General features: G+C 41.9%; 1 protein-coding gene and 1 pseudogene across 2 annotated transcripts in view; one reads left to right on the forward strand and one right to left on the reverse strand.

Annotated features, from left to right (window-relative positions):
- The window catches only part of SRGAP1 (SLIT-ROBO Rho GTPase activating protein 1), a 266,692-nt gene extending 244,046 nt beyond the window's left edge, over positions 1-22,646 (forward strand). For both annotated transcript variants that reach the window (XM_026001787.2, XM_026001788.2), the window contains exons 17-22: positions 155-379; positions 2,589-2,668; positions 11,044-11,224; positions 12,524-12,658; positions 12,794-13,133; positions 17,243-22,646. In XM_026001787.2, the coding sequence (XP_025857572.1) occupies positions 155-379; positions 2,589-2,668; positions 11,044-11,224; positions 12,524-12,658; positions 12,794-13,133; positions 17,243-17,620 (1,339 nt within the window). In that variant the 3' untranslated portion in view covers positions 17,621-22,646. The remainder of the gene's footprint in view (positions 1-154; positions 380-2,588; positions 2,669-11,043; positions 11,225-12,523; positions 12,659-12,793; positions 13,134-17,242) is intronic.
- Positions 5,056-5,492, reverse strand: LOC112922311 (large ribosomal subunit protein uL24-like; annotated as a pseudogene).
- Positions 22,647-23,927: the final 1,281 nt, after the last annotated feature.

Below are 23,927 nucleotides of genomic sequence, written 5' to 3' on the forward strand. Positions count from 1 at the left end.
AGAGATGGAACATTATTTTATTCTGATGATAAAAATAAAAACCAAACAAAATGCTTTGGATCCCTATTTTCAGAATATAAAGTTTCTTATCTAAAACATCAATTTTCTTTTTTTCTCTCCTGTTCTTTTGTAACCCTTTTCTTTTCCTTCATAGCCTTTCACAGTACAGTGATGAGAACATGATGGACCCTTATAACCTGGCCATTTGTTTTGGTCCCACATTGATGCCCGTCCCAGAAATACAGGATCAAGTGTCTTGCCAGGCTCATGTGAATGAAATTGTCAAAACCATCATCATCCACCATGAAACAATTTTCCCAGATGCTAAAGAGCTGGATGGCCCTATTTATGAGAAATGTATGGCTGGAGACGACTATTGGTAAGTCCAGGAATTTTAGTTTTTCACACCCCTGGGAAAATTATGAAAGAACAGATATCGATTTAATTAAGAAAAAGAATTGACTGTAAGTTGCCAAAGATTCCAATTTTAAAAAAGAAGAAGCAGGAACACTTGAGATAAATTAGAATACTAAGACGCATGACAGCACTGGCCTCTTACTGTGGAAATTCCTATTCATCCCTCCCTTTTCCCCGAGAATGATACCTTTTTAAATGGATCCGCCCTACTGTATCATCTGTAGAGAATAATGGTTTCAAAATGTATTATATGGAGCTGCATTAATTTTACTGTTATATCAGGCAAAGATAACTGATTGAACTGACAGATTTCATTTTTCATTCCGAAATAGTTTGGGCTCTATATAAAGAATTTCAGGGGCACCCGAGGGGCTCAGTCACTTAAGCATCTGCCTTCAGCTCAGGTCATGATCCTGGGGTACTGGGATCGAGTCCTGTATCGGGCTCCCTGCTCTGTGGGGAGCCTGCTTCTCCCTCTCCTCCCCGCTTGTGCTCTCTCAGTTGCTATCTCTGTCTCTGTCTCTCTCTCTAAAATAAATAAATAAAATCTTTTCTAAAAAATAAAAATACTCCAGACTTATCATTATAAAGGAGCCCTGTTAACCAAATATGTTTTCATTCTTAATAATATCCATTCTTACTAATTAGTATTATCCTAACCAATGATAGTAGTGCTGGTCATCTTAAGCAAATATATTTTAATTTGGGACACCTGGGTGGTTCAGTGGTTGAACACCTACTTTTGGCTCATGGTGTGATCCTGAAGTCCTGGGATCAAGTCCCACATCAAGCTCCCTGTGAGGATCCTGCTTCTCCCTCTGCCTGTGTCTCTGCCTCTCTCTCTGTCTCTCATGAATAAATAAATCCTTAAAATATGTTTTTTATTTTATCTAATTTATTATTAATTATGCCATTGGATTAAAAAGTGTTTAATATGGCCGTGTAGTCCCCGATGAAGTATGAAGATGGGGGTGGTGCAGTCAGTTGAATAATCCCAAAGGCAGGGAACCCTAACATGTTTGTGCTCACTATGTGATCTATGAATTCCTGCTTCTAAGAAGTCACATGCAATAAAAGTAGCTTTGCTTCCTGGAGCCCCTACTACAAACTGAAGGTTGACTATTTCCAGAAGCACTCCTTTCTAAATGTAAACAACAAAGCATGATAGATCCCAGTTCTATGGTGCATCCAGAAATTTGACACCTGAATTCAGAAGTATCTACTCGAGCACTTAGTGTGTGCAAGGTACTGAGTGAGCTTGGCTTTGGAAGAGAAGTGAATAAAACTCAGCGCTGCTGAGATGCATAATCTTATTTTCATCGTTGTATTGATTGCAAGGCCAATATTCAGGGCTGTATCAGTAAGTTCTGTTGTCTTGTTCCTTTTATCAAAGAGCGACATGTGGAGGTCTGGTCAATATTATCTGATACATTGGATCCTAAGACTTTTGTGGTCACTACTTTTTTACAGACAGACCCCATAATAGAGAGTCTTGGAGTCCATAACATGTGCTTGATTACGTCCTTCACCCATGCATAGCATCCTCTATGGGCATCGTTCATTTTATTTTATTTTATTTATTTTATTTTTTATTTTTTTGGCATCGTTCATTTTAAACAGAAAGTCCGTGATAAAGTAGTTACCCTTCTCCCCAACACCAGCAATATAAATGGGCTTTACAGCAATGTCAGGTTTGTATTTGTGACAGATGCACGCCATTTACTGGCATACGTTTGAGGAGTGTGATTGTATTAAAAGGTAAGTTTTTAGAAAGAATAAAATCATGACTCTCAAATCTACAATGAACATGTGTCAAGAAAAGAGAAAGATGCTGCAGCCAATTCAAAGCAGAAATCCAAGAGCCATCAATTTATATGCAGTAAGGTGTGTTAAATGAATTTGCAGAAACTGGTGTATCCATAGGGCAATAGTCGTATTCCCCTAGAATTCAACCAATTTTAATTCCTGTGGGTACGAATTATCTGTGTCAAAGATGAAGGGACCTGCATTCCCACAGGACCAGATAATCCTCGGAGCCTCCAGCATTTCATGGAAAGGCTTTCCAGCCACTTTTTGCCATTCCGAAGTCTTACTTTTCACTTGCAATAGCAGTTGTTCATTTTTTAAGTTCTTCCTTTGACTTTATAAGAATTTCTCTTTCCATTTTGCAGTGACAGCCCGTACAGTGAGCACGGTACATTGGAGGAAGTGGATCAGGACGCTGGTACAGAGCCCCACACCAGCGAAGATGGTATGCCCTTGTACCCATATCATTATAAAACTAACCTTAATATCCATTTTTTAGAATTATTTATATTAAGGATACAGTAGGATACAAAAGAATATTTAGAAAATATGGGTAAAGTATGAAGAATACTATTACGGTGAACACCACAAACCACTACCACGTTGAAGAAAAAGAACATCGCTACCTTTGCCTTCCCTGTTACCATTGCCTTCCCTACTCCCTGAGGGGTAACGGTGATATGTTTGTGTTTTTAAATGGTTTATTGTTTCATTTTTTATTTTCTTGAACTTTCTGTAAATGGAATCATACTATATATACTTCTCATGATTTTTTTTCTACTCAATATTATGTTCCCGAGATTCACCCACATTTTTGCATGCAATTATAATCACTTACTTTACCACTGTATAATATTCCATTGTATTTATTTTATTTTTTTCCTGGGTGTACTTATTTTATTATTGATGAATATGTGAGGTATTTTCTATTTTTTGCCATTAAAAACAGTGTTGTAATGTATATTTTCAACATGTATGCTTCTGCAGTACTGCGAGTGTACAGGAGTTTCTCCAGGATATACGCACCAAGGAGTAAGCCTGTTTTCAACTTCACTAGATAGAGCCAAACTATTTTTGAAAATAGTTGTGATGATACCCAGCCCCACCAGCAGTGTATCAGCCATCCAGTCGGACGTATTCATCGACACTTAATTTTATAAGATACTGTCATCTTTGCCAATATTACCATGCATCATGGTATCTTGTGATTTCAATTTGCATTCTTCTGGTTACTGATGATGTTATTTTACAATATAGAGTATTAATAGAAAATTTGGTGTGTAGTAAGGACAACAGATCAGGAGATGATTGCCAGTAAAAAAATACTTTGTTACTTACAGTACCCAAGAGAAAAGGGTACATCACGCGAGAGGTAGCCAAACAGAAAGCACCAAGGTGGGTCAGGAGGCAGAGGTGGAAGGAGCAATGGGGCAGGAGTCTTTGCTGTGGTTTCTGCTGGAAGGAACAGGCAAGGCAGGGTAAGCAGGTTTCAGATTGGCTAGTTTGAATAATTTCAGCAGGCTCTGGGATAGAGGGGCTGCCTCTGGTTGTCTGCTACCTGGCCCAGGTGATTAGAGCAGGTGCTAGTGACCCAGAGGAGATGGTTGCAGTGTAGGCTCTAAATTGGTTGGTTTGTATTTGAAACACAACAGACAGAGTTGTTTACATTCTCAGTAGGATTTGGGAAACCATGGGAGGGCCAGTCCCTCTGGCAGCAGCAAGGCCCCAGATGTCAGAATACAGAAAATAAAAAATATGGTTCCAAAATATATATATATATTTCATATGGATACACTAACTTTTATGTGCTTTGATTTCTTCTTTGTGTGTGTGTGTGTGTGTGTGTGTGTGTGTGTGTGTGTGTGTGTGAAATTTCTATTAGGGCCCATTTATCCACTATTCACATATCTGGGCTTTTTTTGCTTGGTTTAATTTGATTTGGCTTTTTTTTTTCTTTTTTTTTTGTATTTATAAGAGTTCTTGGTGGGTCTAGAGCAGGTCTTTTATTGTGTGTATGTTTTGCAAATATCTTGTGCCCTGTAATTTGTCTTTCGTGTGTTTAATATGTCTTTTGCTGAACAAGGAGCGTTTAAAGGAGTTGAAGTTACTCAATCTTTTCCCTCATGGTTGTTTCACTTTGTGTCTCCTTTAAGAAATCCTTCTGTGCTGAATGAAGGTATGAAGATAATTCCCCCATATTCTCTTTTAAATGCGTTTGGGTTTTCTGTTTCACACGTAGGTCTTTATTGTACCAGGAAATTCTTTGGAGGTATGGCGTGAGGTTGGGAATCCATTCCTTTTTCTCCATATGGATGCACAGTTGTCCCGGCATTAACTGTCCTTTCTCCAAAGCTCTGCATAAACGACTTGTCCTCTTTGCACAAGTCTCTTTTTGGGCTCTCTGCTTTTCCACTGGTCTACTTGTCTATCCCTCCTGTCTTAATTTTGATACCTTTTAATAAATCTTAATATTTGGTAGATCAAGATCCCTGACTTTGCTCTCCTTAAGAAGTCTTGATCTTTTGCAACTTCACATGAATTTTAGACTGTTTTTCAAGTTCTTAAAACAAAAAACTAAAAACCTGTTGGGGTTGTGATTGCAGTTGCACTAATTGACATATATTAACATGGAGAGAATTGACGTTTTTATAATATTTAGTCCTCCAGTCCACAGATATATTTTTAGTAATTTAATGTCTCTCAACAAACTTTTATACTTTTCTCTCTAGAGATCTTTTTTCTTTCTCTAACAAGTTTAATCTTTAACATTAGTTTTCATCACTTTTTTTTTCTTTTTAACAGTTTTTGTTTGAAGTCATATGTAAGATTACTTTATTCCTGCATCTTCTGAGTTGTCACTTCCTTCTGTTTGCTCCTTTCTTTTCCTACTCGGCAAGATTTGACTTTATGTTCAAGGATCTTTTTGCAGCCTTTGTCCAATTTTTGTCTTGTGACAACCATTTTGCCAGGGTCAATGCCCACGTGAAGAGTTGTGCCATTTCCCTCTCTTGCTTGTACTCATTCAATGAAGATGATATATTTCTTCTTGTAACCTGGACAACTTTGCCAATTTGCTGACCTTTGTAGTATCCTCATACAACTTGTATGTCATCATCCTTTTGGATGTGCATGGATCAAACGTTGCGCTTTAGTTTCAGCTCTTTGGAAACAGGGGATGACATAATCTTCCTGTGAATCTGAGAGGGTGCATTGAAATGCCTTTTATGGTTCTTGCCCCAGTCAGAACTCACAAAAGGATTAAACTTCATTTTAGCCAGTGGCACTTCAGTGATGGCCGTTTGACACTTTTTTTTTTTAAGATTCATTTATTTGAGAGAGTGAGCAACCTGGGGGTAGGGCAGAGGGAGTCTTAAGCAGACTCCGCACTGAGCACAGAATGCCACGCGAGTCTCAATCTCACAACCCTGAGATCACACTTGAGCCGAAAGCAAGAGTTGGACTCCCAACCAACTGTGCCAGGCGCCCCAACACTTTTTTAATATATGAACATATAAAGCTGCCAATTTTTTCTTAATACCTCTTCAGCTGTATACTTGATCCTTTTATTCTCTCTTTAGCTATGACTAATCTGCTTTAAACCCATCCAGTGAGTTTTATATTTATAATTTTTTTCGACAATTTCAGCTGCTTAATCATTTTTTACAGTCTTTTGCGCTTTTTTTTTAAGATTTTATTTATTTATTCATGACAGACACACAGAGAGAGAGAGAGAGAGGCAGAGGCAGAGACAGAGGTAGAGGCAGAGACAGAGGCAGAGCCTGATGCAGGACTCTATCCCGGGTCTCCAGGATCACACCCCGGGCCGAAGGCAGGCGCTAAACCGCTGGACCACCCAGGCTGCCCCAGTCTTTTGCTTTTAACTCAGACTGATCTTTTCCATTTTTTTGAAGTGTGATTCTAATCATTCTAATATCTACAGTCTTCCTGGATTTTTTTTTTTTTTTTGGAGGATGGGTTCTTGATCATTAAGTCTTATCTTCCAGCATGTTTTATAAACTATTTATGTATTCCTTAGAACCGTGTGGAATTCCTGTAGACTCAGTTGAAGGTAAGTTCCTCCAGAAAGGCTTTTCATCTACTTCTGCCTGGGGCACAACCAACCAACTTGGGACCATACTGAATTTTTAGCTTGTGGTCTTCCAGGCCACCCAGGCAGTGTGATTTTAAACTGCAAAACCTACCTGAGGACTGGAATGTGGTTGGGATTCTTGGAGATGATTTGTTCCAAGGTTTGAGATAGGTTCTATTTTTAAATCTAGAAGGGAGCAGGGATGATGTATGGAGAAGTATAGAGGGCTAGGAGGGAGGAAGATTTCTAGAACTAGAAGCTCACTGTGACACTGAGAGTGTGATCCTTTATGGGGGGGCTTACATTCTCTCTACACTGAGCAGACCCTTAGTTTTTTTTGTCCAGAATAAAAGCTTAAGTTAACCAGGCAAGGAAAATGCCCTCACGGAAAACTGACTCACATTTTCTAGTATTCTCCTTACCTCACCGGGTTCCCACTTTCATTGAGTTTTTTTGTCTTTAATATTCCTTACTGTCATGGTAGCTTATTAATGTAATTACAAAGATATTTTTAAATCCAGGATATTTGTTGATTTCAGTGAGAGGGTAATCAGAATGTTTAATTCCCACCCTTGGCTCTAAAAAAAAAAAAATTAATTGTTTCACTTCAGCATGCATTGCATTTTAACTTCCTTATTTGATTACATATTGAAAAGTTACATCTGACCCCCCCAAAAAAGTTTCTTTATGTTTTCAAAAGTAAGATGAATTGATATTTTCAGAACTTCATTTAGAAGAAATTCTTTACAGTGAGAGCTTCTACTTCTGTGATGTTGCTTTTGAAAGTCTTTGGGCCCTACCCTTGCCACCATCCCTTTTGTCTCGAGTTGTTTCTCCATATGATTTATTCCTTTCTCACTGATGTCATGTCTGTTTCCTTGCTTTCCCAAGTGGTCGGGAAAGCTAAGACAAAGCCCCAGCCATCTCTCTCCCAAACATCAGTCTGCCGTCTGTTTGTTGTTCTTACCTCTTGACTACAAAAGAGAAGTTTCACTGAAGGGCTCTATGTTTTCGATAACATTTTAACCATGTTCACCTGATTTTGCTGGAAAGAAAAGCATTGCCTGCAAAGGACAGATACCCTTGCACACAGCCAACCTCTAAAATTCTGTAGCTAAATTAACAAGATTATTGATTATCCTTGTGGTATCCAGGTATTGTATTTTCCTTTCTCTGACATACTATCACTAGACAAGGGTAGCTTTTGTTTCTGAAAGAGAGGCTCATAGAACAAAACCATCACCTGCAAGGGCAGTGGGTAACAGATCTAGGAGGGGAAGTGTCAGGAACGGCAAGGTCCCAAAGAGAAAATGCGATGGACTAGCATTTTATATGAGATGACAAGACATGGAAATGCAAGACTTGCTAACACCGGACAGTCAGAAAATCAGCTGTACTGAATTCTTTTTCCCCTTTACACAGAATTATAATAGCCATGCAGGAAAATGAAATTATCATGTTCATTCTTACTGTTATTGATGGCAGCAACATTCTACAGAGACTCTGCATGACCTTTTAAAGACCATATAACTCCATAGGAAAGGATATGGTGCATCACAGTGCCCTAAGATTGACTTGCTCTGCAATAGGAGACTAAGATGTGTATAAGTAGCTTATTGATTGATACTTGACTGCGAAATGACTCCCACAGGAATACAAAGAGTTAAAATAATGAAATTGCTCAGACTTACTAGTTGATACAGAATTACCAATAAAAATGTACTATGATTCTTCGGGCCATTCTTTCATAATCTCCCCACGTTTGAATTAAATAAGCAGAGTCTGATATTCCTGTTGCTAGTTGTTTCAACAGATAAACAGAGATAACAAGCATAGAGTGCATGATTATGAAATTATGATAAAATACATGTGTATCTGTTAAATAGTCTTAAATAGCCCTTGGCCAGCATTGACAATGTATGACTGAATGTCTAATTATTAATGTCTAAAGACTATTAATGGTTCTTTCTTCATTTCCCTTTGACAAGTACATAGACTACCCATTATGTTATGAGCTGGTATCTTTCCTTTTTTTTTTTTTTTTTTCAGTAAAATGAAATTCAAATTACATGGGCATGTTCACATAGGAATTTGCAAATTACATGTCATGAAGTTCTTTTTAACAAATGGGCACGTCTTCTTTCCTTCCCATGGATATGTTTATTCATGTCCCCTGTACCATGAACATGTTTATTTCTTTCCCCGAGGAGAACTAGGGTTATAAAAAGTTGGCATCTGTCATCTCTGATCAACCAGGACTTTATTTTTATCTGCAATTTTAAAACAAGCTATAAAGTCAGCTCTTTGAATATAAAGTTATAGTCCCTCCTCTATGAAGCAGATTTATAGATATTTAATAAAGCTGCTATTCATATTGTTTTAATAAAAAATATTATTTTAGGGGCACCTGGATGACACAGTCAGTTAAGTGCCAACTCTTGGTTTCAGCTCAGGTCATGATGTCAGGGTCATGGAATCAAGCCCCGCATGGGCTCCACCCTCAGTGCAGTGTCTGCTTGAGATTTTCTTCCCCCTCCCCCACATGGTCTTTCTCTCTGTCAAATCTTTTAAAATTAAATATACAACTTTAGGGGGAATATTAGAGTGCTAACATATGATCTGAAAGCTATAGTCAATTGTTAAAGGACTTAAACTATTGTTTTAAAAATTATTTTTACTCCTAGTTTGCTAAGAAGTACACTACATGTAGATTATAGTATTGTGATTTTGTCATATGAAATAATTATTCCCCTTAAACATTATCCACAGGACACCCGGGTGGCTCAGTGATTGAGCACCTGCCTTCGGCCCAGGGCATGATCCCAGAGTCCCGGGATCAAGTCATGTCAGGCTCCCAGCATGGAGGCTGCTTCTCCCTCTGCCTGTTTCTCTGCCTCTCTCTCTCTCTCTCTCTCTCTCTCTCTCTCTCTCTAATAAATAAGTAAATAAATCTTTTAAAAAATATCATTATCCACTAGCAAAAAGATAGGGCAGCTTTTTTGTCTTTATTTTAAATGTATAGCTGAAATTCACCCAGGTCCTTCATATAAGGTAATCCCTAAGCTTTATCAAGTGAGAAAGAAAACTTAGCTGGTTATCCAGTGGTTTCTTATGCCATTATTCCATATAAGATGTTAAACATATCTCAGGAATCTTTGGGGGAAAATAAACTATTTTAAATGCGGTGCTTCATTATCAGGCAAAATAGAAGATAATTTCATGAGAAAATATTTGGCAGACAGGTTTTAATCTCTCAGGTGTGTATATATGCTAGAGTATTCAGAAACTAATGCATGCTCAGTTTCTAGCAAATGAGGTATTGCTCATTGCATAGATACATTTCTCTGAACATTTAGCACTTGTATTGGCCCTTTTTATTTGTTACTGATTAGACGTTTACTCCTCTATTGTAGATAGCAGGGGTGAAGATGGGGGGATGGGGGGAGACGGAAGGAAAGATCCTAAGGCTCAAAACTGAAGGGCTTTTTGCAATAAGCTGAATCACAAAAAGTATCTCTTGTAGTTGTTTTGTATAGTTTGTCCTCTTGTTTGCCCTCAACCTTTGTGATCAGAATTAGATCAGGGCTGAAATTCCAATTCTAGGCCCACAGTTTAATATCTTTTTTATTATTATTATTTTTATTTTGCAATCGTCTTGGGTTCCCATGCAGTTGTAAGAAATACTCCAGAGAGATCCCAGCTTCCCTCCATGGTAAAATCTTATATAACTGCATCACGGTCAGGAAATTGACATGGACACAACCCATCCGCCATATTCACATTTCACCAGTTTTACATGCACTCTTCTGTGTGTGCAGACGTTTACTTGGGCACATACAGTTTTATCACCAGGGTCCCTCGTGCTCCCCCTTTGTAGCCATGGCCATTTCTTCCCAACCTCTGGCAACCACTAATCTGTTCTCTGTCTTGACTATTGTGTCATTTCAAGCATGCTATATAAATGGCATCATTTTATAGCCTTTTGAGATTGGTTTTTTTCACTCACCACATCCCCTTGAATATCTTTTGATCTCTGGATAATATAGCATTTGAATCTGGTCTTTTGAGTACAGGGCAGTCTAGGTTAGGCTTGTTTCATAGGTAACTAGAATTTACTACTGATACTGGAGAAAACAAAATTATCTTGACTGTTGGTGGTAGTTGGAAGATTTGATAGTGCCAGAAAAGTACATGAAGAAATTAAATGTACTCAAACAGTATTTAATATGCTGGGTTTTGTAACCTTGATTTTTCTTTAAGCAGATAAAGCATAAACTTCCTAGTGTTCGAGGATAGTGATTTTTTTCCATGTTATCCATGGTTATTAATATGTTACAAGGGAACTCCATCATTGTCAAAATAATATTGGAGTTATTATGGAGGATATTACAACCTAAGGAAAGATCTCATACATCATGTTGCAAAGTTTAAATATTTTTTATTAGACTGTCATTCTATCTCTGGTAAGAGGCTGTGGAAATTAAGATCCAGTGTTCCATTTTTCTTGGCCTGAAAAACTGATGACAGCAAGAGAATGTTTTTCTGTATCTCTTTTAACAAAGCCTGATCTTGTCCTGCATTGATGATTTGCTTACTACCTTGTTCGTTCTGGATATGGAAATGGCCTTGTCTATTGTTTATTTCTGAGGCCTCCTAGAGAACTTTGTCATAGTGTTTTGTGCTTACGTCACAACTCTCTCCCTCACCGTCTTCTGGTGTGTTCTTTGTAGAATGTGAGCCGATAGAAGCAATAGCCAAGTTTGACTACGTCGGGCGATCTGCCAGAGAACTGTCCTTCAAGAAGGGTGCCTCCCTGCTGCTCTATCACCGCGCATCTGAGGACTGGTGGGAAGGCAGGCACAACGGCATCGATGGGCTCGTGCCACACCAGTACATAGTGGTGCAGGATATGTGAGTAGTGCCCACTCCCATCGCCAGAGAGCTCCCACCAGAAGACTCCAGCCACTAGGCTTAAATGGACCTTGGTCTTTCCAGAAGAGTGGAAGGGATTGCAGGGCCAAAACCTCTGAGCTGGGCTGGGCTGGGCTGGGCCGGGCCCAGTCCTTCACCTTGCTATTGGGTCTTTGCTAATAGGGTACTTCGAGGCCAGCAGGCTTTCATTTCCCAAACTCCACCAGGAGATGTAGAGCAAGAGCTAGTGAGAAATGCCTTTTGAAGCTGCTGACAGTGAGGCTAGCAGTGGGCCAGTCACTGAGGACAAGTCTTAGAAAAGTAACCCATGTGGAGATTAGCTCTAAGAGCTATAGTAGTGCTACTAATCCTAAAACCAGTGGTGCTCATCTCTTGCTGTCTGACTACCATTTCAGTTCCAGATTCCCCAGAGGAAGGATACTGACTTAATATCTAAAGAGAATCATCTTCAAGCTTCTTTTTTTTTTTAATATTGCTGTAATTTAAAAATATCTGGGGCACCTGGGTGGCTCTGTGGTTGAGCATCTGCCTTTGGCTCAGGTGGTAATCCCGGGATCGAGTCCCACTTCGGGCTCCCCACCTGCTTCTCCCTCTGCCTGTGTCTCTGCCTCTCTCTCTCTGTCTCTCATGAATAAATAAATAAAATCTGTTTTAAACAAATAAAAAAAAATTAAAGAGATGAGAAGATGGCCATAATATATATTAAATGAAAAAAAATAATATGCACAGCATAATCCCTATGTTATGAATATAATATTTCACAGTGCAGCATGAATTTCAGAGCAGTTTTTCAAGGAAAAGAGAAATATACTATATAAAATGTATACAGCGATGAAATGATTCAGCCAAAATTTTAGAAAAAGAAAAAAGAATGTTAAAATGTATATCTCAGAATCCAAGAAATATTATGTGTGTTTATACAAACATACAGTCACATACATCTCAACTACATAAACATATAGGTAGCTATAGTATAAATACCATACCCATACATGCAGACATCCTACATGTTTACCCAGGCATAGATAAAAAGTCGTGAGGGATATTTTCTAAAATTCTAGCAGTGGTTGTGTCTGGTTGTTATGTCATATTGGGTGATTGTGAATTTGCCCTTTTTTGTATATATGAATCTTCCACTTGACCTGCAATGAAATTGTATTACTTTTCTTACGGAAAAAGTCATTGATAAGGGAAAGACTTCGATATGTAAATGCCATCACTTATTTTGTTCCCATTCATCTAACAAAAGACCCTCACTCTTGATCCTCTGTGTTTCAGGGATGATACATTTTCAGATACCCTGAGCCAAAAAGCTGACAGTGAGGCCAGCAGTGGGCCAGTCACTGAGGACAAGTCTTCATCCAAGGACATGAATTCCCCAACAGACCGTCACTCTGACGGCTATTTAGCCAGGTAGGTGGAGTCTGATAATCAGATCCCTGAACCCCCACTTTTCCCAGGGCTTTTAGGAGCCACAGAACCCGCAACTTTGTCGTATTGCCCAGGATGATAAAATCCCGTTTTCTCTCTCTTTTTGTGTATGTCTAGACAAAGAAAAAGAGGAGAGCCACCCCCTCCAGTAAGGCGTCCTGGCAGGACCAGTGATGGCCATTGCCCCTTGCACCCCCCGCATGCTCTTTCCAACTCCTCAGTTGACCTGGGTTCCCCAAGCCTGAGCAGTCACCCCCGGGGCCTGCTGCAGAACCGTGGCCTCAACAATGATAGTCCTGAGAGGAGGCGCCGGCCAGGCCATGGTAGCCTGACCAATATCAGCCGGCATGACTCCCTCAAGAAGATCGACAGTCCTCCTATTAGAAGGTCCACATCGTCAGGCCAATACACAGGCTTCAATGACCATAAGCCATTGGACCCAGAGACAATCGCTCAGGTAGGATGCATGTCATGGGATGGCACGTGCTACATACCTGGGGTGTGATGAAGGAGGTATGCAGACTTACTGTTCGTAGTCATGGTTTTTGTAGAGAAGCAACTAAAGAAAACAGAAAAGAAATTACCTCATTCTTAAGGCCTAAGGATCTCTTTAGATGAACCATTTGTGGGCCACCTGGGTGGCTCAATGGTTGAGCGTCTGCCTCAGGGTGTGATCCCAGGGTCCTGGGATCGAGTCCGGCATCAGGCTCCCTGCAGGGAGCCTGCTTCTCCCTCTGCCTGTGTCTCTGCCTCTGTGTGTGTGTATGTGTGTGTCTCTCATGAATAAATTTAAAAAAAAAAAAAAAAAAGGAAAGAAAAAGAAGAACCATGTGTTACTGGAAGGACCCAAGTGATAAGGTTTGTGTTGATTTAAACAGAGACATGCCAGAAATGTAGGACCCAGGGCATTCAAACACATCACTGCTAAATAGCTAGGAAAAATCTGAAAAAGAATAATAATGAGGGAGGACTGGCCCTATCAGGTCCTGAAAGTATGCTAAAGATAATAAACTAGACAAATTAATACAAAGAATAGGGAGCCCAAAGCAGATAAATGTTAGTGTATGTGAAACATGACCCTTTCAGCTTAATAGAAATGCTGGATTAGTTCGTGAATAGTAGGAGAGATAGATCGTGGCTAGCCCTTGGAAGAACGGCAGGTCTGAGTCCGATGTCACTCTTTACTTCCCAACACGTAGTGCAGAGGACTTTATAGTTTTTCCTAATGATTAAAACTGACAAAGGTAAAACAAGATTGATTAATGGATTTTTCCATCACTCTGCCAGTTTTCCCCTAGTGTTTTTCCCCCTAGCATAGGCCATCAGAAAATAAAGGTATCACCAATGACAAAAGAGGTGACTGGATTCGGGATTTGCCATTTTAGTCTAAAGCATCTTCTAGCACCTGAAGCTTAAAAACGAACTAAGTCAATCAAAAACGAGAATGAGAAATAAATGGAACAAACATGAGGAACTACTAAGGATGGATTATTTTTAATAAAGAGTACCCAAGGAGACCTGCACTGATGTGACAAATTTCCAAGCTATTACCAGTGTCCTAACTAAAGAAAATTTTGGATGTAAATTAAATTGTGAGGGGCTCCATGTGTTTTTTAAAAAATTAAACCAATTTTAAATGTACAACAGTTTCTCAGCAAAAATCAAGAAGACTTGACCTTATGGTTTTCTCTATTTGATGTACTATACAGGGTCCTTGGAGACCTATATAGAACCAGTGATATTTGATTACAGCTGAATTTAACAATTTGAGAAATCCGTAACATCACTGCTTATAATGAGCAGGTGAAACAGGATTTAGGTTAGAAAGATAGGGAATTAGGAGCTTGGGAGTAGGAAGGAAGGCATAACAAGGTCTGTTTAACCCTTTTGCTTCTAGAACCAGGAAATCCTTTTTTTTTTTTTTTTTTTTTTTTTTTTTTTGAAGTAGGTTCCATGCTGGGCTTGAATTCACAACCCTGAGATCAAGACCTGAGCTGAGATCAAGAGTCACATGCTCAACCAGCTGAACCACCCAGGCGCCCCAGGAAATCCTTTAATTGTATATCATAAAAACAAAAACTCAACAGATAAACCAGGCTCTGCTCAATGTCTCTGGGGCAAATACTTGTTAAAATTTTTTTTAAAAATCCGTATGTTTAGCATCAAATAGAAATCACATGCGAAAATAATCACTTGAAAAGTGATGTCATCCTCACAAAACAGCTTCCAGCTGCGTCCTTTATTTATCTTTCCATCTCTCATCTTCAGATTTTCCCATGAGGACAAGTAAGCCTGCCATCGTGGTGTTCATACAAAAAACACGCACATTCTCTTATTAAACAAATCAGTGGAGTCCCTGATGGGTTGTTTAAAAAAAAAAAATGGACAGTATCCATATGTGACCATTGTATCTTGGTTTACTTATTTAGCAAACCTTTATTGAGTGCTTCCTGGCACCAGGTGCTATGCCAGGCTTCATAGAAGCAAAGTTAAATCAATAGCCAGCTGCTTTCTGAAGGTGCTTACAATCCTGTGAGGGAGGCAGATATGGAAATCGGGTACATTATGCAGTGCCATGAGGCTTATGCTCCAGGTGAGCGAAAGAAGCCCTGGGAGTGTAGACAAGAGGCAAGTCAGTCAGACTGGGGCAGTGGTTCTTCACCCCGCCTGTCTCATACAATACTCCACTTTTGGTCTTTGTGTGTATGGTAAAAACACAGAAGGTAAAATTTACCATCTTAACCATTTTTCATTGTATGGTTCTGTAAAGTATATTCACACTTTGTGAAACACTTTTTCAAATTGCAAAACTAAAACCAGCACTTTTTCAAATTACAAAACTAAAACCCTATGCCCTCTGAAGAACAACTCCTCTTTCTCCCGTCCCCTAGCCCGAGCCCTTGGCCACCCCCATTCTACTCTCTGCTCTGTGAGTGTGACTACCTCACATAAACGGAATCATATGGTATTTGTCTTTCCATGACTGGCCCCTTATTTCACTTAGTGTCCTCAAGGTTTATCCATATTGTAGCACGTGGCAAGATTTCCTTCCTCTTCAAGGCTGAATAATATCCCATTGGTGTATATACCACATTTTGCTTGCCTATCTATCCATCAGTGGAGCACACACTACCTTTTTAAAATATATATTTTGTAATCCCCCTTCAAATAAATTGGTAGATGTGAAATAAATTGGTAGATGATATGCCTAATTTGAAAAGACATATAAAGCATATAAATATAAAAAATTACAAAGAAATATTAAAACAAATGTACTTTGGTTAATGCTTGAGTACACCAGAAGACAAAGAAACAAGTAAGACACTTTCACCTACATATATGGTTATCATAAATACAACAATTAAAAATGCATATCGATATAAGACAGAGTTAGGGTCTGGACTCAGGTTATTATAAACAGGTTTTTCACCTACGTAAGTGTCTGAAGGACATTTCAGGAGTTGAACAAGATGTGGGACAAGTCATTGCAGGTAAACTATTCCAGGATACTGAAACATATCAAGTATGTATGACCTCTGCTCACCAAATGCCAATAATGCCACCCCATTGTTGTGGTGTTTAAAAATACACATAGGGCGCCTGGGTGACTCAGTTGGTTGAGTGACCCACTTGATTTCAGCTCAGGTCACAATCTCATGGGTGATGAGATCAAGCCCAGCATTGCGCTCTGCGCTTAGTGGGGAATCTGCTTGAGAATCCTCTCCCTCTCCTCCTCCCCCAACTCATGCTTGGCACACTCGCCTCTCTCTCAAATAAATAAATACACTTTTTTTTTCTTTTTTTTTTAAAGATTCATTTATTTATTTGTTTATGATAGACATAGAAAGAGAGAAGAGGCAGAGACACAGGAGGAGGAAGAAGCAGGCTCCGTGCCGGGAGCCCGACGTGGGACTCGATCCTGGGTCTCCAGGATCGCACCCTGGGCCAAAGGCAGGCGCTAAACCGCTGAACCACCCAGGGATCCCCAATAAATACACTTTAAAAAAAAAATACACAGCATATTACCAAAATGCCCTCTATGAGGCAGCACCACTTCCACCAAGATCCCCTGGACAGGGGCCTCAGGGAAAGGCTAAAACTGAATTTTGAAGAACTGCTGGGAGTCAGTCAGGTACATAGCAAGTGCTCAAAATTATTTGTTAAATGAGTGAAAGAAGCCTGCTCTTCGTTCCCAGCCCCATGTATTTCTTGAGAAATCATTGCAGTATCTAAAGTGAAGCTACCTTTTACCGTTAAGTTGAAAGAGATTCCTGGACGGTAAGTCAGCATGTAAGGTAGAAATCACGAGAAGTCTGCCTGGCACCCTTAGCACGGCAGACGTTTGAGGTACGGCTCCACGCACGCTGGGTCTTGGTCTCCTCAGCATCCAGAGTCGAAGTAAATTGTGTGAGGTGGCGTCGTGCTGATAACTCCACAGAGCTTGAGGTGGGAACGGTGCCTGTGCCTGTGCTGGCCTGTCTGCTTTGAAACCAAGTGCATGGGTTTCTGTGCCTCAGTCCTAACCCTGGGCCTCTTGGGTCTCCCCCTCCGGTTGTTTTTCAACAGGATATTGAGGAGACGATGAACACTGCTTTGAATGAACTCCGAGAACTGGAGAGACAGAGCACAGCCAAGCACGCCCCCGACGTGGTGCTGGATACCCTAGAACAAGTGAAGAACGTGCCCACCCCCGCCACCTCCACAGAATCTCTCAGCCCCTTGCACAACGTTGCCCTCAGGAGCTCAGAGCCTCAGATTCGACGTAGCACGAGCTCCTCCAGTGACACAATGAGTACTTTCAAGCCTCTGGTGGCGCCCCGAATGGGTGTGCAGCTGAAACCCCCAGCGCTGCGGCCCAAACCGGCCGTTCTCCCAAAAACAAACCCTACCGTGGGACCTGCCCCACCTTCCCAAGGTCCAACAGACAAGTCTTGCACAATGTAAAGACCAGCCGGGCCAGGTCATATGGGGAGGTGATTTGAAAAAATATATATATATATATGGATTAGTGACAAAAGTCAGTGATCCATAACTTTCCTTAGTTTTGTGCTTATAACTGGAGATTTTCGGCTTTTCTATGTTCTCGAATGTAATGTCTGAGACTAGCTAAATTAACACGGGCATTTGTATTTTGTAATTTTTTTTCTTTTTTTTTTTTTTAATAACTGGACATATGTCATTTTAAAGACAATAGAAACACTTAGATTTACTTGAAAATCCAATGCTGCACCATTCGTAATGAAGGCAACACCGCTCTGCTCTCCGCGTTGTATGGCGTTTCAGGCTTAGTGTAGCCTGGGTGAGTCCTAAATGTCTGGATCGGAAGGCACAAGAATCTGGAGTTCCAGGCCTTGGAGTAGAACCAGTGTTGGTCTGTGCCATGTGGGGGTAATGGCTGAAAGGTGCTGTCGGCATTGTGTGGTGGCTGACAGTGAGCACCCCTGCCCAGGTCCCGCTCACCCTAAGACTTGCAGTTGTCACAGTGGGACGTTCCCAGTGGGACTTGCGGCCCACCGCCTGAATGAGTTGGATGGTTGCCTCTTTCCTAAGAGTCGTTTCCCTGGGTCCGGGCTAAAAGCTCAGAGGAAGAGGTCAGAACCTCAACAGTTACTGCCTGAACTGAACCTAGGAAAGGAGAGAGAGAGAGAGAGAGAATCCTCCAGAGCCATTGGTGTGACTCCTTTCACAAGCCTGACCAGGCCCTGGAAGATTTCCAAGCCCATCCCCTGCATTCACGAAGGACTAGAACAGTCTAATTTTAAAGACTTCCTGGTTACCCTGCTCCACAGACTCCTTCAGCAATCTGTTGTTCCTAACTGCCTAGGAAATACTTCTAGCTCCCCTAAACCTCTGTGATCGCCCCCTGGAAATGGGGAATGCAAGCGGCACACAAGCCCTTGGTTCACTCAGCCTTCCCTTCTGGTTAAATGACTTTGGTCCCTTTAACCACCCTACAGAGGTCTGCGGAACCTAAGTTGAAGCCCCAGCTCTGCTCTCCGTAGGTCTCTCTGAGCCAACCCAGACCTGGCTACGGTACTGGAGTACGAGCCACGCTGACCAAGGTGGGAGGGTCACCTCATGGTTCCAGGGTGATTTCCTTCCAATATGGCACCCTGGAACCCAGATTTTTTTTTTCTTTTTCTTTTCTTTTTTTTTTTTTTTTTTTTCCACATGGTCTCTACATAACTCAGATAGTCCGGTGAGCCTCTTTCTCCAGCCTCCTGGCACAAAGACAATTTTCTGTTTCCCCTCTGTCTTAAAAAAGTTGCTCCGAATTCAGTTGTTTTTACTAAGGTACAAATCACCTCTCCTACCAGCAGCAGCTGATGTCATCCTATCTACTCTCTCACTGAACCTACTGATGAAGAAACTTTTTTTTTTTTTTAAAGAAGAAATGGATGGCCCCGACTAACCCCTCTCGACCACCATTGATTCCCTTCTAGGTTTGGATTCCAAGTGGCAGTCGTTTGCCTGCCCACCTAAGAGCAACACAGTATAGACTTGAACCTGTTAACCCACTGGTGAATGCCTCCTGCAGGAAAGGAGGAGGATCTGTCCTAAAAATCAAGATCATTACTGTGATCTCTCCCTCAATTTGCCAGTCTAATCATTCTAATGCAGACAGAGATTAAATTAATGAGATAGAGTTACCTTTCAAAGTCACACTTGTGGTTGCTAGCCAGTGGCCTAATTTCACAAATGGACTGAATGGAGAGTTGTGTTTGGGGGGGAGGGGTGTTTTTTCTCCCAAAGTATTTCCAGGTATGGTAAGCTTTTAAATCTTTGATTTTTCTTCAATATCCTCTTTGCCCATTTTGAAAACGATGCCCGGCTCAGCATCTTGTCCAGCCCCTCACCATTTCTCTTGAGCTTTAGTGGTCCTCCAGCAACTTGAGACACCAGGGAGACAGCCAGGATTGAGCTCTGAGTAGCACTAAGCCTTTTCAACAATCTTCCCAGATTCCTAGGAAATTGAAACCTTCCTCAATAACCTCCCAGTTCTTTCCAGAAGAACTCTATTGCTATATGGGGACACAGAAGCAGGGAATGAAAGTGGAAATCAGTGGAGGAGGAGGGAGGGGAGACCTTAAATCTTTTAGAAACTGAAATAAAAAGGATTTCTCTAAAACTATTTTCCATCTTTGATAGAAGAGTGAGATGTGAACAGAGGGCATCCAAAGAGCGAGGCATGTTGAATTTAGTATGGGGAGAGGAGGCGTCTTTCACAAGCTTTCACTCCAATCTTACTCCTGCAAGTTCTTCAGACTTCTTCAGAAGTCTTCAGACTTCTCCCTGGTGATCCTGCCCAGTGCCTCCTCTCTTCAGTGTTTACACTTCTGATGACATGAGGGTCGCCTTTCCAACCACCAAATTAGGACTCTGCCCCCTTAGGTAGCAGAGGACATGCTGCTCCAGAGCCTCAGAGCCTCAGAGGCTGTGCCTTCTCGCAGGAACTTCTAATGTTCTCGCATCACTCCCTTACGTGTCTCTCTCTTTTCTCCCTATGCCCCTGTTGACACCCTGAGAACTGCCTTTTTTTTTTCTCTTTTTTTCCCCCAATCCCCAAGGAAGGGTGTGACCTCATAGTGAATAAGGCTCACCTATTCTTAATTTGTTTTAGTAAGAGTGTTCAGATTCCAGGGATAAGACAAGGTGGCTGCTTCACAAAGTGTCCAGAATAACACCCTATAAGCTCATTAAAAGCTTCTGAAGCTGAGAGGCCTCACCCCATACGTGGCCACATGCCCTTCTCTATGGCCACAGGTGCAGCACACCGTGGGGGGAGGAAAGGTGCAAAGGGATGGGGGGAAAGGAAAGAATCCTGAGATACTCTGCCCCTAGTTTCAAGGATCATATTGTTTTTCATGCAGTTTGGGAAGGGGGTCATTTTGATGATGGGCAAAGGATGGCTCTACGGAGATCACCAGGCTCCACTTCCACCAGAATATAGGCTCACAGCTGATAGAACTGCTCGGGTCCCTTCCACAGAGCTCGCGGAAGTAGGCTTACCGCGTTGGCCTTTTGGTTTGGGTCAGGGGTGTTGGGAGAGGATCGTTAGGAGGGAGAGAAAGATGCTGAATTTCTGATGAGTGTTCTGTAGATTATTTGAACCAGTCAAATGGCCCTTTGCAGAGCTCTGGATCCATGTTCAGGGTCAACGCTTTTGTTCAACAGTTTTGCACTTTTTCACACAATGTCATCTGACTTTGGTGCTCATTGAGCCATCCATGGAATAATTTACAGCAGGGTCCTGCTTAATCTACTGCAGTGAGCGTGAAGAGCCACCAGAGAGTAGATCACATGGTATCGGTCAAGAGTTTTCTTTGTACTTTTTGCCATTCCCAAAAATGGGTTTATAATTTAATTAAGGAAAAGATACAAGTGGGAAGGGTAGTGGTCTCCTCGGCTTTGGGAGCGACACGGGGTCTACAAAATGAAGAAACTTTAATATCATCATTACAGCCTCTAAAATTTAAACTTAAAGAGCCCACATTGTGTGTCACCTAACTGGAATTTAAATAAAGAGCCCAGAAGTCTGTTGAGGATTTAGAGAAGACGTCAGATTTGGGATCCTGTTCATTCTATTCCCGACCACAGTAGTGAGAGACCACGGATGCAAGAAGAGCGCTGGGGACTGAGTCCTGCCCTGCGTTACCCCGCCACTGACGGTGGAGCTGGCGAAACAACTTAGATGTAAAGGCTCAGCCGGGTGCTCAGTGGAGCTTCCCCTGAGCTGCAAACCCAACCTCCAAGCTGGACCGGGGCGTCAGGCGTGGTGCAGGGTGACTGGCACCCCTCCTCCGTTCGGATCAGTAAGACAAACTGGAAATCGAGCTTTCACTTCCCCTACTGTAGTTTCTTTAAAAAAAAAAACTACAACCACCACCACCAATAGTCCATGTGGTATGATCGAGATGGGTACCTGTATCTTGAATTACATAGGGACTTTTGTATGTTTAAATAATTGTACTGGGTTCCATAATGCTTATCTTAGAAACTGTTTAGTGCAAGGAGATCTAGAAGCCGTGCGTCTGTGAATGCCCCCGGTAGAGCGTTCATCCAAGTCCAGTGTGTAGTGTGATGGTTGTGCTAGGTGTTCCAAGTATAGTCAGTGGCTGTGTAACAGGAGAGACTGCTATTACCTACGGACTCGAGGGGGACTCCTGCCCACGTGATAAATCAGTATTGTCCTTTTTCTGTCGGTTTGCTCACAGTGCTGGTAGCTTCCTGCTTGTGACTGTCACCTAATCGTGTCGATGTACATCTGTAGTATGTACATGTGAAAGTGCCTTTCTATTTTAGAGGAGTTTTAGCCTTGCTTCGCCCTGTCGCCTTGTCCTGCCCGTGCACCTGCCCCTGCACCTGCCCCTACACTTCCCCCCCGCACCTGCAGCCGTCCCTACCCCTGCACCTGCCCCCGCACCTGCCCCTACACCTCCCCCCCACACACACACACCCGCACCTGCCCTTGCACCTGCCCCCACCCCCGCATCTGCCCCTGTACCTGCACCTGCCTCCGCCCCCACATCTGACCCCGCACCTGACCCCGCACCTGCCCCGCTCCGGGGTGGAAGCGTCCTCCAGGTGCTCCCTACCTCCCCGAGCCTCGGTGCTCCGTAGCGTCCGCCCTGCGTCCCCGTGGGTCCTCAGACTGTGTCGTCTCGCTGGTAGCCGTGACCGTGCCTTTCCCACCCGCAGTGTCCCCGCGTCGCCCCTCCCCGGCTCCGGCCCTCGGTGCCTGTGCTTGGTGCTGCCTCTGGGAACAGGTGGGCCCTGGGCCCCCAGGGGCAGAGATAAGGGGGGGAGGCTTTTACAGTTCTGGAAGAAAAGAAACGTTTTTGTTAACCTGTTGTGACAATGCACTTTTATGTATAGTACTGTACATTTGGCATGTACCATTCCGGGCTTCGGTATACAGTCGGGTCTGTTCTTCACTGTGTATCTTTATAATAAATAAGATAGTTCTGGCTGCCTTTGTCTTCTTCCGATTCCCTGTGACTCTCCAGTACGATTATCATCCCCTGCCCTTTCTTTTCCTGATCACTGCTAACCTCCTCCTCCCCACGCCACCCCCTGGGGAGCTGAGCTGCATTAGATGGTGGGAAAATACTTTTTTCCCCCCTTCATGTTTTTCTCTCACTTGCATTTTTATTTGTGACCTCGAAAATGAGACCCCAGGCCCGGGGCCTCGATCATGAAGCCAGAGTTTTTCAGAGGATGATCTGGAAACCCCCTCTGTAGGAAGGAAAGGGGATCGATTGGGACAGGGCAAGCAAGCCTCCTAAACTCCCCCCGGATTGAAGTCTTTGAAAAGGCTTCTTTAGCAAAGTAAACCTTCTCAAGCTGATCTTTGGATCCATTTGAAGACACTGAAATGCAGTCCTTAGTACAAGACCAAGTTTAGAGTTCCCCATGTATTGATTTTTTTTTCGTCAAACATTAAAAAAAAATAACCAACTCTTGAGGTCTATCCATACCTAATAAATAGTTTTGTAAAACTATCAGCAATGTGCTGGATTGAATATTGATAAGAGATGTGGATTTTTTTTAATGACACATAAATCAAGGGGGAAAAACTGTTTATTGGAGTATAAAATACAAACAGGAAAGTGCACAAATTATTAGTGTAAGAGTTTTCACAAAGTAATACTGTAATGTATTCACCACCCAGATCGAGACAGCCGGTATCCACATCCCGGAGGCCAGGCTTATGCCTCTCCAAAGTTCATATCCTCATGAATAACACCATGGTTTGGCTTTGCCTATAGTTTGAACTTTCTATGAAGGACCTCCTACCATGTAGATTTTGTGTCTGGCTCCTTCTGTTGAAATTTGTTTTTGTGAGAGTCACCCATGCTGTTACATGTAACTAGTTTCTTCCATTTTGACTGGTGTATAGAATTTTGTTATATGAATATGCTTGGTGTTTGTTTTCTATTTCCTGATTAAACTTTGGGGATTGTATGCAGAGATCTTTAAATGTGGACAAATGAATGGGAAGAAAGCCCACCTGTTAAAGGAAATATTTTCCCAAACCATGATGGAATGATGTTGAACCAAACTATTGACCGATAGGCGTACCTGAAAACAGGTAGACCCATTTTAGGACTAGAGTTGGATTTAGAGGCTGCCCCACAGGAATGAATGAGCAAGTCAGACCATAGGATTGTCCCGGAAAGGACCCAAAAAGGTCCTGGAAAGCCAAAAACAATGGCAAATTCCATTGGCAGATTCCATTCGACTGGCCACA

Source organism: Vulpes vulpes, chromosome 16 (genome assembly GCF_048418805.1).
Source record: "Vulpes vulpes isolate BD-2025 chromosome 16, VulVul3, whole genome shotgun sequence".
NCBI lineage: Eukaryota > Metazoa > Chordata > Mammalia > Carnivora > Canidae > Vulpes > Vulpes vulpes.